Genomic DNA, 13,738 nt, shown 5'->3' with positions numbered 1-13,738 from the left:
TTTGGGCTTGATGAGCAGCAGGAGGAGGACTAGAAGCACCTGGGGGGGGGGGGCGGTGGCTGGGAGACTGAAAGGGTGCCTGGAGTTTGTGATTTCCCTGAAGGCCAGATTTTGCTGAGAAGAGCCCAGTGCAGGAGCAGGGAGGCCTCCTCTGCTGCTGCTGGGGTGCCTGCGGGACTGGCAAAAAGACGGAGAGACCCCGCAACCCTCTCACTCTCCAAAGCCGGGAGACACTCCGCCTTGGAAGCGGGCTGAGGAGGGAGGCTCAGCGGGGTCAGCCTGAGACATCGCCGTCTCCTTCCCCATCCTCCCTTCCCTTTTCTTAAGGGGAGGGGAAGGGTGAAGAAGAACCGGGAGACTGAGCAGCGACCCAGCTTCACCCCGACCCCCCCGCCGCGAGGGGCCGCTTGAGGGCGGGCGAGAAGCCAGACAAGAGCCGCTCCCGCCAGCGGCGGGGCCGCGGAGGACGGAGGGGACCGGGGGGCGGGAGAGCAGGAGGTGGGACGTTGGTCCCACGTGACGCGGGAGGGCCAATGGAGAGGCGGGCCTCTAGCCCGGCCAGAAGGGGAGAGCTGCAGAGTGAGGCTGCCGCTTCTGGGAGAGTCGGAGAAGGGGGGCGGGGGAGAGCGAGAGGGGAAGGAGCTCTGCGCGGGCTCTGAGGAGGGAGCCAGCCAGCCAGCCAGAGAGCGCGGGAGGGAGGCAGGCCGGCTGGCCGGCCGGCGGAGCAGCCGCAGCAGGAAGAGGAGGAGGAGGAGGAGAAGAAGGAGGTGGAAGGAGAAGGCGGAGGGGCCACGAGGACAAGCCACTGTCCCCCGTGGGAGGCTGTGACTCTCCGGCCTGGCGGGCTCCCAGCCACCCCAGAGACCACCGGCCATGCCGAATAAAAACAAGAAGGAGAAAGTGAGCCAGGTCAGCCCTGAGGGAAGTCTGCGGGGAGGGGGAGGCAGTTCTTGGCAAGAGGAGCAGGCCCCAAAGTGTGTGGCTGGATGTAGGCCTGCGGAGGCCAGCATTGGTCTGTGTGTGCGTGTGTGTGTGTGTGGAGGGTTGTTGGTGTTTATGGGGTCCTGAGGGGGCGGGTGCTGGAGCCCTCGGGGGCTTCCTTGCGGGGTGGGTGGAGAGGAGGCCACGCACTGGTATGCACGTGCCTTAATACATACGTGTGTGTGCGCGCATATAAAAACACGCGCGCGCTCCCCAAAGGTGTTAGTCGTGGAAGTGTCTGCTTACAGCGCTTGGGATTTTGACCCTCTCCTGCATCCCCTTATCCCCCCCAAAAAAAGCCTAAGGGTTTGACAGAGAGCAGGAGGCACGAGTTTGTTTCGATCTCCAAGTACAATCAAGAGTCTTGTGGGACCTTAAAGACCCAACAGATTTATTGTCACGTAAGCTTTAAAGCGGCTAGTCGTCTGCAGCAAAACCAGTCAAGAGGCTTGTGGGAGCTTTTAAAAATGAACAGGGTTACCCCTTCTGGAAATTTTTACTTTGAGGTTGCTTTGGAAGGTGTTCTCTGGGAAAGAGTAGTAGGTTTGTTTGGGGCTGCGGTGAAAGGATGTGGGTGCCATATTAGCAAGGGAGTGGGGTCTTCTATCAGATGATTGCATGTTTAAGGCCCTTGTGAAAGCAAAGTTGCCAGCAGGGCAGCTATGGAAGAATTGGTGCTTAAAAAAAAAAAAGACTGCATTTACCAACTCACATCCAGACACTTTTGATGCTTTTCCAGATTGACCATGTCATGGATTTGTAAAAGAATCAGTAAGCTTTTTGAACAAGTGTTAGGGTTCAATGTGTCTTCATCTGATCAAATAGGAAATGATATTTATTTTTTAATCTTACTTGGAAGTGGTGATTGTGCCAAGGGAGCAGAATTCCAACTAAGGTAGCAATTGTACACTCAGAGGAGTAAGCACTGTTCAACTGGATGAGACGTGCTCCAAGTTAGCATATGCAGGATTGGGCTGTTTAAGGTCCCAGCCTCTGTATGCTGACAGGATAACTGAGGGGTAAAGACCTGGCTTATTGTTAGCATTCCATGGAGTCTGTCTTGGAACTAACACTGGGATGAAAGGCTCCTCTTCCACTTAACAGCTCCGTGTAGTTTTGAATTCCATGCAGCACCTCCACATCTGTTCAGAATTTTAGTATTGAACTGTTTGTCTTATTAGTTTTATATATCAATGTTCTGTTGCCCCAGCAGGTCAAAGAAGGCTTGTAGCAGCAGACCAAAGAAATCCCCAGACAGACATAACTTTGGAATACCTAATATTTACAAAACAAAGGAGTCCTAGTGCAGTTTGATGGCTTTAGTCTTGGTTTCATATCTGCACTAAGAATGATAGGCTTTAGTTATTAGCTGTGTTCTGAAGTGCTAGAGCAAAAACATAGTGTGGTATTGCAAGTAATGATGGCTTCACTCTTTGACCCTATTTTTAAGCTACACACAGCAGGTCTTTGCATTGAGCCTTGAACTTCGATACCCTTTCCACTGCACTTATAATCTCTAGTGTTAACTTCTGTAGGCTTTGTACACAGGGCTGGTGTGAAGTAGACCTCGGGGTCATAGTAGTAGAAGTGATGTCATGTCATGGGTCACCTATTCCAGCTGTGCTACATAGGATTCCTTTGCCTTCAGCTGTAACTGACATGACCATCCAATCTCCTCTTAAAATTCTTCGAGATTGCTATAATATTTGCTGTAGCCATAGTTCAGTGCTTCATGTCCTTCCCTGTTTTCTGTCCTGTTTGCTAGCTTCCTTCATAGTTTAACTATATATAGTTATATATATAACTGTATATAAGTTACATGGTTTAGCATATTCCCCTCCACCTTGCGCAATGGAAAACGCTCTTCTGCTAGTGCATCATTAGTCTGGATGTCAGCCAGACTGTTTTTTAAAAAAAGTTTCCTTTGACTTGCAGTGGGATAGCTCACCTTGATTTTAAACCTACATTGATCGTTAAAAGTAGAGAACAAACGAATATTCTCTCATAGTATATCCATGTTGGTTTTCATTTGATTTACTCAAAAAGGTTGTCTATCCAAGACTGTGTTCTGGTTTTATTTGTATTTGAAATAGGGTGAACTTACATGTCTCTGTAAATTTCAGGAACCTCCAAAAGCAGGGAAAAGTGGGAAAAGTAGCAAGGATGTGCAAGACAATCTGGACATAGAGGTAAATGCTACTAAATTTCTGAAGGACTACAAAATGTAATGCTGATGTTTAGTAACATTGATATTGATATTACACTGATTTACATTATCAGAGATTCTATCTCTCTCTTGAAATCGCCAGTTGCAAATTTATACAAGTAGCATTCTGTTGTAGGAAGTGGTAATGTGTCAGGTATTCAAAGTTCAATAAAACCTTTTATTCCTTAGCAGTTTCCTCGTCACTGGAAGATCTCAAATTCAGCTGTGATCTGAAAAGTCCCCTGTTATAAAAGTTATCTTGGCCATAAACTTACTGAGGTACCTGATGCTGTCCTTCAGCTCCTCTCCCAAATCTGAAAAATAAGAATAGCAGCTCTGCCCTACCTAATGGGAACATTGTGAGAATGAGCAATATAGCATTCTTTGAGTATTTTTGAATGCTTAGGGAAAGTGCTATATAAACATTACAAAATATTATTGAGGACCTGTCTCTTTGCCTCATTTGGAAATGCTTAGTAACTGCTACAGTTCCTGTTCTTTCAGCCAATAACATTCTTTCTAAACGTTGAATTGGATCTGAACTAGCACTTCCACAAGCAGGATTTTCATTCATACAATGGGGGAGGCGTTTGGGGTTGTTTTTTTGCCAGGTTTCCCTTCTGTAGCTCCTGCAGCCCCTGAAAACTGCTCCTGATGGTTCCCCAACCCTTGGGGCCATGTGTTTAGGGAGCTGCAGAGGAAGAGGATTCAGCAAAAATCACCCCTTCCCCTTGTGCAACTTCTGTTTGAAGTACAAATTGGATCTGACCCTTTTGCTTTTGCCTTGCAATGGGAAATGCATTTATGTTAATATTGTAACTCTGTATTATAAGTTTGTGCACTGCTTTGGGGCGGGGGGTGTGTGGTTTCTAGCTGAAAAGCATATTATAAACATTTAAGAATATCCTACGCTACCTAAATTTCTGCCAAGTGCCTCAGTACTATTCTTTAATTAAAAAATTAACCACCTGAGATTTGCACATCTTTCTTGTCCTAAATAGTTAATGCCTATATTCTTTCTTTTACAACTATTTAATTGTGCTACTTTGCATATCATTTAAACACAGGCTGACATCCAGAGTAACACTGTGTACACATGCTACAAAGAAGGGTGGATTGTTTCCCCATCTCCTTTTCCTCTGAAGCCCTCTGTGCCTACCGAAAATATATCCCTGAGGTTTGTGTGACCTGAAACTATGTGTCTCAGGTTTGTGTGATTTTTGGGAGGCACAGTGGCTTCAGAGGAAAGGGAAATTGACAGAAATCACTTCTCTTCTGCAGTGTGTGTGCAGCATTACTCTGTATATCAAGCACAATTTTTGCTGTAGCTATAGTATCTTTTTCTTGTTGACTTGCATTCAGCTAACAAGCATCGAGAGTGAATTTAAAATTCCATTGGAATAGCTAGAGATTGCTGAAGAAAATGTATGTACTTATAGTGTTTTTCTTTATAGCAAATAAGTACTATTTCAGCTATCGCTACTCAAGAGTTAATATAAACGCATATAACATTTTAAGAGAAAAGAAGAGGAAGGCAATGTTTATGCTACTGTTAAATAATTATTTAGTACTATGTCAAGTCTGTTCCAGAACCATTTGAGCAAGATTTGTAATAAACATAGTCTTGATTATTAAAAAAACAATAAACAGTCATCTTTGATAGTTCAAAAGTGGCCAGCTACTGTACTGCTGCAGGCAAATAGCACGTTTAGGGATTTAAATCAGCGGTGTGTGCCAACCGATTTCTCCTTCTTATATGCTTGTGGCATGACTTAGGTGGGGGCACCTAAGCCTCATAACACTGTGCTAAGCCTCATAACACTGCAGACACCCAAATGGCTTGTTTGTCAATTCAGAAACAACTCAGTGGGTTAGGGTAGATGTTGTGCCTGTAAGCTGGGCTTAGAAGACATACTTGCTTCTGCCACAGGTGCCTAGTTGGATTAGCTTCTGTTCATGTGTAACTTCCTTGAGTAATTGCACAAGTCCATATGGCCCTCTGTGAGTATTCGTGAGTTAGATCAGTCTTGTTAAATCTAGAAGTAACTCCCCACAGTTTACTGTTGCATTGGGGGAGGAGCTTGGTGACAGTGAAGAGGCTTTTCTCTTGCTTTGTGCTGGACCTCTGTGGGCAGTGGCAGATTCAGCAGTGTCTGAAGCAAGCGTAGTATTCTCTGTAGCCAGCTGCTGTCAGTTACCATCTTTTTGTTGTTCGGAATGAGGCAGAAAATGACCCAGGGTGGCAACTGATGGTAGCCAGAAGTGTTGTTCCCACCTCAAATGCTGCCACTGTTGCTCACAAAGTACACACAGGAAAAAGGTAAAAATAAAGATCCCCTGGATGGTGGCAACCAGGTGAGTGGTTAGAGACAAGACTGATTTAGATGTATGCTATATTTCACATGTGAATTATACCTCTGTCAAAATTAGTGATGTGCATGGACCACGGAGGCACGGTCTGATGCCGGGGGGGTGATTTAAGGGCTGGGGGGGTGTACTTACCCCTCCCGCTGCTTTTCCCCTTCCGGCACTCCAGTTTATGGCAGAATCTTCGGGGCAGCAGTGTTCCTCCCTGCCACCTCTGCCCCTTTGTGTTCTCCAAAACTGGAAGTAACATGGGCGCATGCGCCAGCTGTACCCGCGCCGCACACATCGCAGTAACGTGTGTGATGCACACGGCGGCGGGCGCATGCGCCCATGTTACTTCTGGTTTTGGAGAACAAGGGGGTGGGGGCAGCAGGGAGGAACGTTGCCGCCCCGAAGATTTTGCCAAAAACTGGAGCGCCGGAGGGGTGAAAGTGGCGGGAGGGGTAAGTACAACCCCCCGCCCTTAAAGCAACCCTGCCTCCGGAGGTTCACCAGACAAGCGAACTGGTTTGCAGGCCTCCAACATGGCCTGTAAACCGGTTCGTGCACATCCCTAGTCAAAATTGCCTATAAAGTAGATCTAACAAAATGTAGTTGTTTCTCTACTACTGTGTGGATATTTATATACCAGTTTTCAGCAAAAAAAGTTTTCAAAGTAGTTTGCATAGAAAGAAAAAAGATGATTCACTGTCCCATAAGGGCTCTGAGCTTAAAAAGAAGCATGAAATAGAGCAGGGGCGTAACTACCATTAGGCAGGGGGTGGCAGTCGTCTCGGGGCCCCACTGCCTTGAGGGGCCCCCCAGAGACACCTCACATGACTCCCCATTGCCCCCTGCCCAGCCCCAAGACCCTTCAGCCACTTGCGCTGTTTGCCCTCTCTCCTGCTTGTTGTCCTGGTCGGCAATCAAAGCAGCAGGCAAGCTGCTTTTCTCCCTGCCTCTCAGCTGATCGGCGGGTGGGCGGGGCTTCCAGGGAGGCTTCCGTGTAGGCCTCAGTCAAGCCTGAATTCGAGTAGGCTGGCAAGCCCCAGGAAGAAGGCTGGCAGTCAGAGTGGCCACTACAGCTCTCTGCAGCAGACCCTCTTCCCAGGCCAGACAGCTCAACCTTTGCCAGGTAGAATATGAATTCCTTTTTGTGGTTACACTCCCCCTACCCCCTGTATAGGGGTCTGCTTGCCATAGGGCTTTGATGGGGGGTGGGGGGAGACTGAGAAGTCTCTGAATATTTATATTTAATTTAAAACTGATTGGAAAATTTGCTGGCTTAAAAAAAACCCTCTAAAAAGTCCTATAAGTGGCTTGTTTCATGGCAGGAAATTACAAAAACTTCTGGAACAAATTTATTTATGTAGTCATTCATTCATTCATTCATTCATTCATAAATACACTTATGTTCAAGTTGTTTTGCAACCCAGGTCTGAGTGAGAACTGAGACATGAGTGAGAACTGTGACGCATGTGTTGTGCTTTTATATTTTTTTCCCTTAGGGTAAATCTGACCAACGTGTGAATGCAGCACCTCCATTCCAGAGGACATGTGTGTTAAAGGGCTTTAAAAGCCTCGTGTGAAAAACCTCCTGGAATCAAACTTTACTGAATTTGTTCAGAATTCTGAGAAAACAAACATAGGCTCACCCTGCATGGTTGAAAGTCTCCTTTGCTAATCTGCAGCAAGGGGCCCATTTTAATAATTAGTGTTTCTAGTGTCTTCTCATTTGCTCAATTTTGTACATCTGTTTTTTGTATGTTTTGAATGAGGACAGAAATGTGAGAATAAAAGTCCCCTGCTAACTGGGCAAAGAGGCACCTTTTTCTCTTTGTAAACCGCCCTGAGCCATTTTTGGAAGGGCGGTATAGAAATCAAATTATTATTATTATTAAAAAATTTCTCGGCGGGGGGGCCCATTTAAGAATCTTGTCTCAGGGCCCACTCCAACCTAGTTACGCCCCTGAAATAGAGACCAGCAGGAGGGATGCTGTGCTGGGGTTGGAAAGCAACAGGTGCTCTTTCCCTGCTAAATATAAGTGAACCACCACTTTAAAAGGTGTCTCCCTCTAAGAAACAAGTGACTCCCAGTTTCTAAGAGTAAAACATATTTTTCTCTGTTAAAAAAGCTTTCATGAAAAGGGTACATGAGCAACTTCCTCTGCATTGTTTTACCTACAATGAAAAAAGAGAGCATGTTGTGCTTCATTAATTTTTTTCCTGTAATGCATTTGTTATATGTAGCCTTTATTTACAAAGGGAAGGAGCAGCAGAGCCTGCTTACTGGAGAGGGTAGGAAGAGAGACTGGAGTGTTGACAGGGATGTAACTGCACATATGCTGTGGTTAGCAGCCACAGCAGATTTTGTTTAGCTGCTAAAATCATGTGAAACTGAACTGCTTCAGCACATGACTTGTTGGCAGAATGGTTGTACATCTTAGTGTGAGAAGATGATGATGTAGGTATAGATTTAATATTCTGTTTTAAACATTTTTAACCAGGGTGTCAATCTGTTCTCTTCTATGTGCAAAGGGGGAAACTGTTTATCAATACACTGGGGATATTGTTTCTAATATGAGATTATTGAGACTTATGGAGACATGCAGTTCACGTTTTGCAGTGCCATTAGTGACTAAAGATGTCATCCAAAAATCTGCAAAGATTCCTTGTTAAGTGTATGATTACAATAGAGACTATTCGCTGCACTGTTCCTAATAGCTAGGGGACACTGGCGCTTATAGAAACCATATACTTGGATGCTTCCTGGACAATAGAATCAGCACTACCGACTCATGCACTTATATGATAAAGCACAGACACAAGCAAGTGAGCCAAAGGCTATGCATAGAAGCTGGTTTCTTTCCTTGCCCCTTAACATCAGTTCAGTTGACAGCAAACCATTAAAGCATATATCCATTCAGCACTGATTGTAATTGGAACATTCAAAGAAATGAGTGTGTTGAAAGTGGCACATGGAAATAGTAGTAATGGATACTCTTTCCAGCAGAAGGTGTGGCAGTGTCCTATGCTTAATTGGCCCAATGTTCTTTAGCTGCATCCCTAAGCAGAACCTTTGGTTTTGTATACTTCTGGCTAATTTTTGAAAAGATACATCTTAGACCTTTTTATCTGGAAATGTACTGGTTGTTTTTTTCCCCAAGTGCTTGAGAAAAATGCCAGATGGTGAAGCCTAGAGATTATTCAGAGAACAGGGGGAACGCAAGTGGCAGCACCCACAAATACTTTATTTATAGGCACCTGCATAAGCCTTTATTTGATTTCATGGTGCTTTCTATCTGATCTGAAAGCACCGATAAAATAGTTAATGTATTTCTAACATCTTGCTCAATGGATGCATGTACCATCAAACAACCTTTCTGAGATCTGAAAGAAAATGGATTCATAGACAAGGGTACAGCTCTGCTCTTTGGTAGATGAGCTTTTCACACAACGCATAATCATGGGATTCTCTGCCACAAGATGTGGTGAGCCAACAACCTGGATGGATAACTTTGTGGAGGAGAGGTCAATCAATGGATGCCAGTTGGAGGGCTATAGGCCCCCTCCAGCCTCAGAGGTAGGATGCCTCTGAGTTGCAGGAGAGAGGGTGTGCCCTCAACTCCTGCCTGTAGGCTCCCAGTGGTGTCTGATGGGCCACTGTGTGAAACAGGATGCTGGACTAGATGGGACATGGGACTAACATATCTTAGATATGGCAGGAGCTTGGCTTCTGCCAAAAATGGCAATCCCACATTTATACTACTGCTTCTTGCTTCACAAATGGCTAGTATTCACAAAATATGTGACTTCACTGCATTGTGAGTCTTCCTGCCCTATAAGAAGCAGATAATTAAATGGAATATGGCTGAGGAAACTTGCAGTTCAGAAAGGTTGATTGTATTTTTTGTGCTAGTGGATGTTACTGGTAGAGAAGAAGAGACTCAGGGCTGCTGTTCTCAGTGGCAGCCTATTGTGTCTTGTTTTGGACTCCTCTACAGGAAGGCACTTCTCCCCTGCAAAGAGAAAACCGATTCTCTGCTGATTTTTTTAAAGGCATTTTCTACACTGTTTTTAAAAGCATTTCTACAACTGTTTTAAGGCATTTTTACACTGTATTTCTCAAAGTAGTTTACACAAAAACACTTAAGCTATAATAAATAAAAAGATACAGTAAAACAGATGGGCAGCAGAGAGAACTTGAGTTAAAACTATATATCAGAACTAAAACATACTAAGAAGCCTTCATGACTAAAAAGGTCTTCTTCATCTGGTACTGAAAAGAAAAGTTCGTGCCAGACAAGCCTCCTTGGGAAGGGCATTCCAAAGGACAGAAAAGGTCCTGCTATCAGCTCACCTCAGATGAGATGGCTGTTGCAACTATGTGAAACTACTATTCAGGCTGTCATCATGTATCCTCCCTACTCACAACAGTCCAAAGAAGACTTGTGGTCTTTTATTTTCCTCCTTAGTAGGACTAACTTTCTAAACACATTCTGAATAGATGTACTGTGTCCATGAAACTCTGTGATGAATTCTTTCTTACCTGAGGCAAAAATCAACCGTCTGCTGACTTAAAGATATATGCAGGATTAATTATGAGGGGCTTTCTTAATTGTGGAGACAGTGAGGTGAGTAAGCAGTTCAGTATGGAAACTTGCACTTGGAAAGCAAGCAATATATTTCTTAATGGTTTCTAACAAAAAGGTGGTTAGTGCAATTACGTCACTGGTTTTAATGACAGAACCATTATACTCTTCACCTGTTATGGGATCATATACGATTTGGAGTATTTGTGTATGATTTTGGGGGAATGGCAACACCTTTCTCTACAAGATCCCTGCCACTCATTAAGATAATCAGAAGGAGTCCGTCTTAGGGTGCCACCCGTTCATCTTGGCCTGGGATCAGGCCTTCTCATTTGTCGCCCCTAGGTTGTGGAACGCGCTCCCCATGGATATAAGAATTATCTTCCTTGGAGGCCTTTGATTGATTGATTAAGTGCCGTCAAGTCGGTGTCGACTCTTAGCGACCACATAGATAGATTCTCTCCAGGATGATCTGTCTCCAACTTGGCCTTTAAGGTCTCTCAGTGGTGCATTCATTGCTGTTGTAATCGAGTCCATTCACCTTGCTGCTGGTCATCCTCTTCTTTCCTTTTAGAGAGCCTTACAGACCTATCTTTTTAGCCTGGCTTTTAGTGATATCTAGTTCAAATTTTAAATGTGAACTGCCCTGAGCCATTTTTGGAAGGGCACTATATAAATTGAATAAAGAAAGAACCTGGAGCACAAATATCTGTGGGAACATGCCATCGCTGAAGACAATCTGATAGGTTGCATGGAAGAATACTTGATAATGGAGAAGAAATTGAAAACTGCATACTTTTCTATATGTATACATAAAAATATAAAAGTTAAATTGGAACAAGTTTTTAGAATTGACTTGTGCCTAGAAGTACTGGTGTTTTGGAGGCCCTTTTTTGGCCCACCCTGCTGTATTAAACTAGCGTCTGTGAAACTTATCAGAAAAGATCATCTTTTCAGCTGTCAGGCAAATGGAGAATTAAACTGTGAGTGTACAGATGTAAAACTTGCAAGGAAATATAAGCATGGAAAAAGGAGATTGTTGGAATATTTATTTTAAAGAGAGCTGAAACATCTGCTATATGGAATATTGTATACTTTAAGGGTTTCTTCACAGACTTTTAATGCAAGCTACTGCAACGTGTTCTCATGCCTGTGATTGGGTGGAGTGATTAAAGTATAAACCAGGCTGTACAGAGATGGTGGTTTCTGCCTCTGTTGAAGTTCTTTTTCCTGCTTCCATGATCATGGGAATTGCTGTGACTGTATCCTTGTGCAGTCTGGCTCTTTGTGACTGAATATGAGTAGTTGGAAAGAGGCCACCATTGCTTGCTTGGAGAATGAGGTAAAACATGCTGTGATGGGCATAATGTAAAGCTATAGATGCAGAAATAGGTTAAAACTATTTGATCTTTTCTTTATGCAGGGCTGCTGCTTAAACTAGATTTTGTAGTATTCCTGATCATTTTAGGAAGCTATTATAACAACATTACTTGAGTCACTGTGCCACTAGGGCAGCTTAAGCTTTACTTGTTCTGCATTTATATCTATTGGTTGAAATTATTGAACTTGCTGCCCACTGGGACTTGTCATTGGGAATACATTTCACCAGTGCTTAAAGAACTGCATTGACTCCTGGTCTGTTTCTGAGCAAAACTCAAAATGCTGGTGCTTCTCTTTAAAGCGGTGGTGGCGCAGTGGTAAAACTGCCGCCCTGTAACCAGAAGCTTACAAGTTCGATCCTGACCAGGGGCTCAAGGTTGACTCAGCCTTCCATCCTTCCGAGGTCAGTAAAATGAGTACCCAGAATGTTGGGGGCAATATGCTAAATCATTGTAAACCGCTTAGAGAGCTCCGGCTATAAAGCGGTATATAAATGTAAGTGTAAGTGCTATTTGGTACCTGGGTATCTGGAGGATTGCCTGTATGCACATAAGCCTGCCCGGACACCAAGATTGTCTTTGGAGGCACTCTCCTCCAGGTGCCTCCACCATCTGAGATAAAGCAGATGGTAACCAGGGACCACAACTAAGAACTCAATCTATAAAATATACTCTCTAAGAGGAGGCTCACCTAGTTATGTCTCTCTGGTGCCAAGTGAAGATCTTAATTTTCTCAGGCCTTTTACCTTCTGGTTTTATGTCCATAATCTTTTAACTCCTGCTGCTCATACTGTTATATTTTATATTTTGATGTTCTTATGCTTTGGTTTTGTTACCTGCACTGAAAAAATTCTTTATTTATGAGCAGAATAAACACTTGTATGAGAAATACACTTGTATTCTAAATAGCACAAGCACTAGTGATGCTCACACAAGTAGTCTCTTTTGCCCCTTCTTTCCTGTTGCAGCTCCCCCCACAAAAGCCACTTGTGAGGTTCAAGATCCTCCAGATTTCCTGTAGCAGCAGGTGCTTACATTCTGTCCCTGGGGATTCCCCCTGTTCTTGGGGATTCCCCATATGCTGCTGTCCCTTCAGCTATCTTGCTCTCAGAAGTGGAATTGCTGGGGGGACTCAAAGAGCTGTTGCTTGTGTGAGTGCCATTGCACTTATGCTAGTTCTGTTATATTAAGTTGGATCTTACATTAGCTTTTTAAAGAGATACTACTTAAAGTGGTGATTCTTCTTATATTTATCAGAGGGAAGGCAACTGTCGTATGTCTAATCGCAGCACAACATTCCTTCAGTGATTGTTGCTGGTATATATCTTCTATTTCCTTTAATTTTGTGAGTTCTTTGGAGACAGGGAACAATTTTGTTTATTTTTCTATGTAAGCCACTTTGAGCACTCTTCTGAAAAGTGGTTATATAAATAATTGTAGTAATATAGCACTATATTATGCAAAAGAGAATCCATGTGGTCACTAAGAATCGACACCGACTTGACGGCACTTAATCAATCAATCAATCATTATGCAAAACATGGGCATGTTTGTTGCTTGTATAGAATGATGCTAGGAACACTTACAGTCAGTATCTTCTCCAGCAGTTGGAATGTCTGTATAGGAAGCTTAAAATTCACATGCGTCTTGGAGTCACTATTACTGTGCCACCCATGCTACGACTTCTAGTCAGTTTGGACAAGAAGCCATAAAAACAAAGATCAGTACAGTCTTTGTATTGTACTTGCAGGTATTTGCTGATTTGAATCAGTACATGTATCACTTACAATAGCACTGTGAATGATGTGGAAAACAACTATGTCAGAAATGTGGCTTCAGCTATTTTCATCAACAAACTTGTGGCACATTGCCTTGTGTACATTTTGGTGATTCCACCAGACAAACAGTAGAGGTGCTTGTGTTTCTGGCTTGACTGAGAAACTCCCCAGCTAGTCTTCTTTATTTGCATGAAAGGTGAAGATATCTATCTTCACCTTAGCGGTAGTTGTGCTGTCTGAGAAAGATATCAGTGAGAAAATCCAGAGTGAGCCATGTGCACCGTCTTACCAAATTGATGGATTCCTTCTCAATGGGTTTGGGTTTTTTTTGTGGGGGTACACACATGCCCCCATGCCATTCAAGCAACATTTAAACTTGAATGTAGAGTCATCTTGGAAAGTGCACCTTTTCCAAATCTAGTAGAGCAGCATTATAGTAGTGGTGACCCTTTAGGT

General features: G+C 43.8%; 1 protein-coding gene across 4 annotated transcripts in view; it reads left to right on the top strand.

Annotated features, from left to right (window-relative positions):
- Positions 1 to 492: 492 nt before the first annotated feature.
- Positions 493 to 13,738, top strand: part of PPP2R5C (protein phosphatase 2 regulatory subunit B'gamma) — a 141,472-nt gene continuing 128,226 nt past the window's right edge. Inside the window, exons 1-2 of one of the 4 annotated variants that reach the window (XM_053271063.1) lie at positions 493 to 909; positions 3,105 to 3,170. In XM_053271063.1, coding sequence (XP_053127038.1) covers positions 874 to 909; positions 3,105 to 3,170 — 102 coding nt within the window. In that variant the 5' untranslated portion in view covers positions 493 to 873. Of the gene's footprint in view, positions 910 to 3,104; positions 3,171 to 13,738 lie in introns of those variants that run through there. The other 3 variants (XM_053271054.1, XM_053271044.1, XM_053271090.1) reach the window with 3 other exon arrangements.

This window comes from Hemicordylus capensis, chromosome 1 (genome assembly GCF_027244095.1).
Source record: "Hemicordylus capensis ecotype Gifberg chromosome 1, rHemCap1.1.pri, whole genome shotgun sequence".
NCBI lineage: Eukaryota > Metazoa > Chordata > Lepidosauria > Squamata > Cordylidae > Hemicordylus > Hemicordylus capensis.
This window is presented reverse-complemented; position numbering and strand designations above follow the sequence as displayed.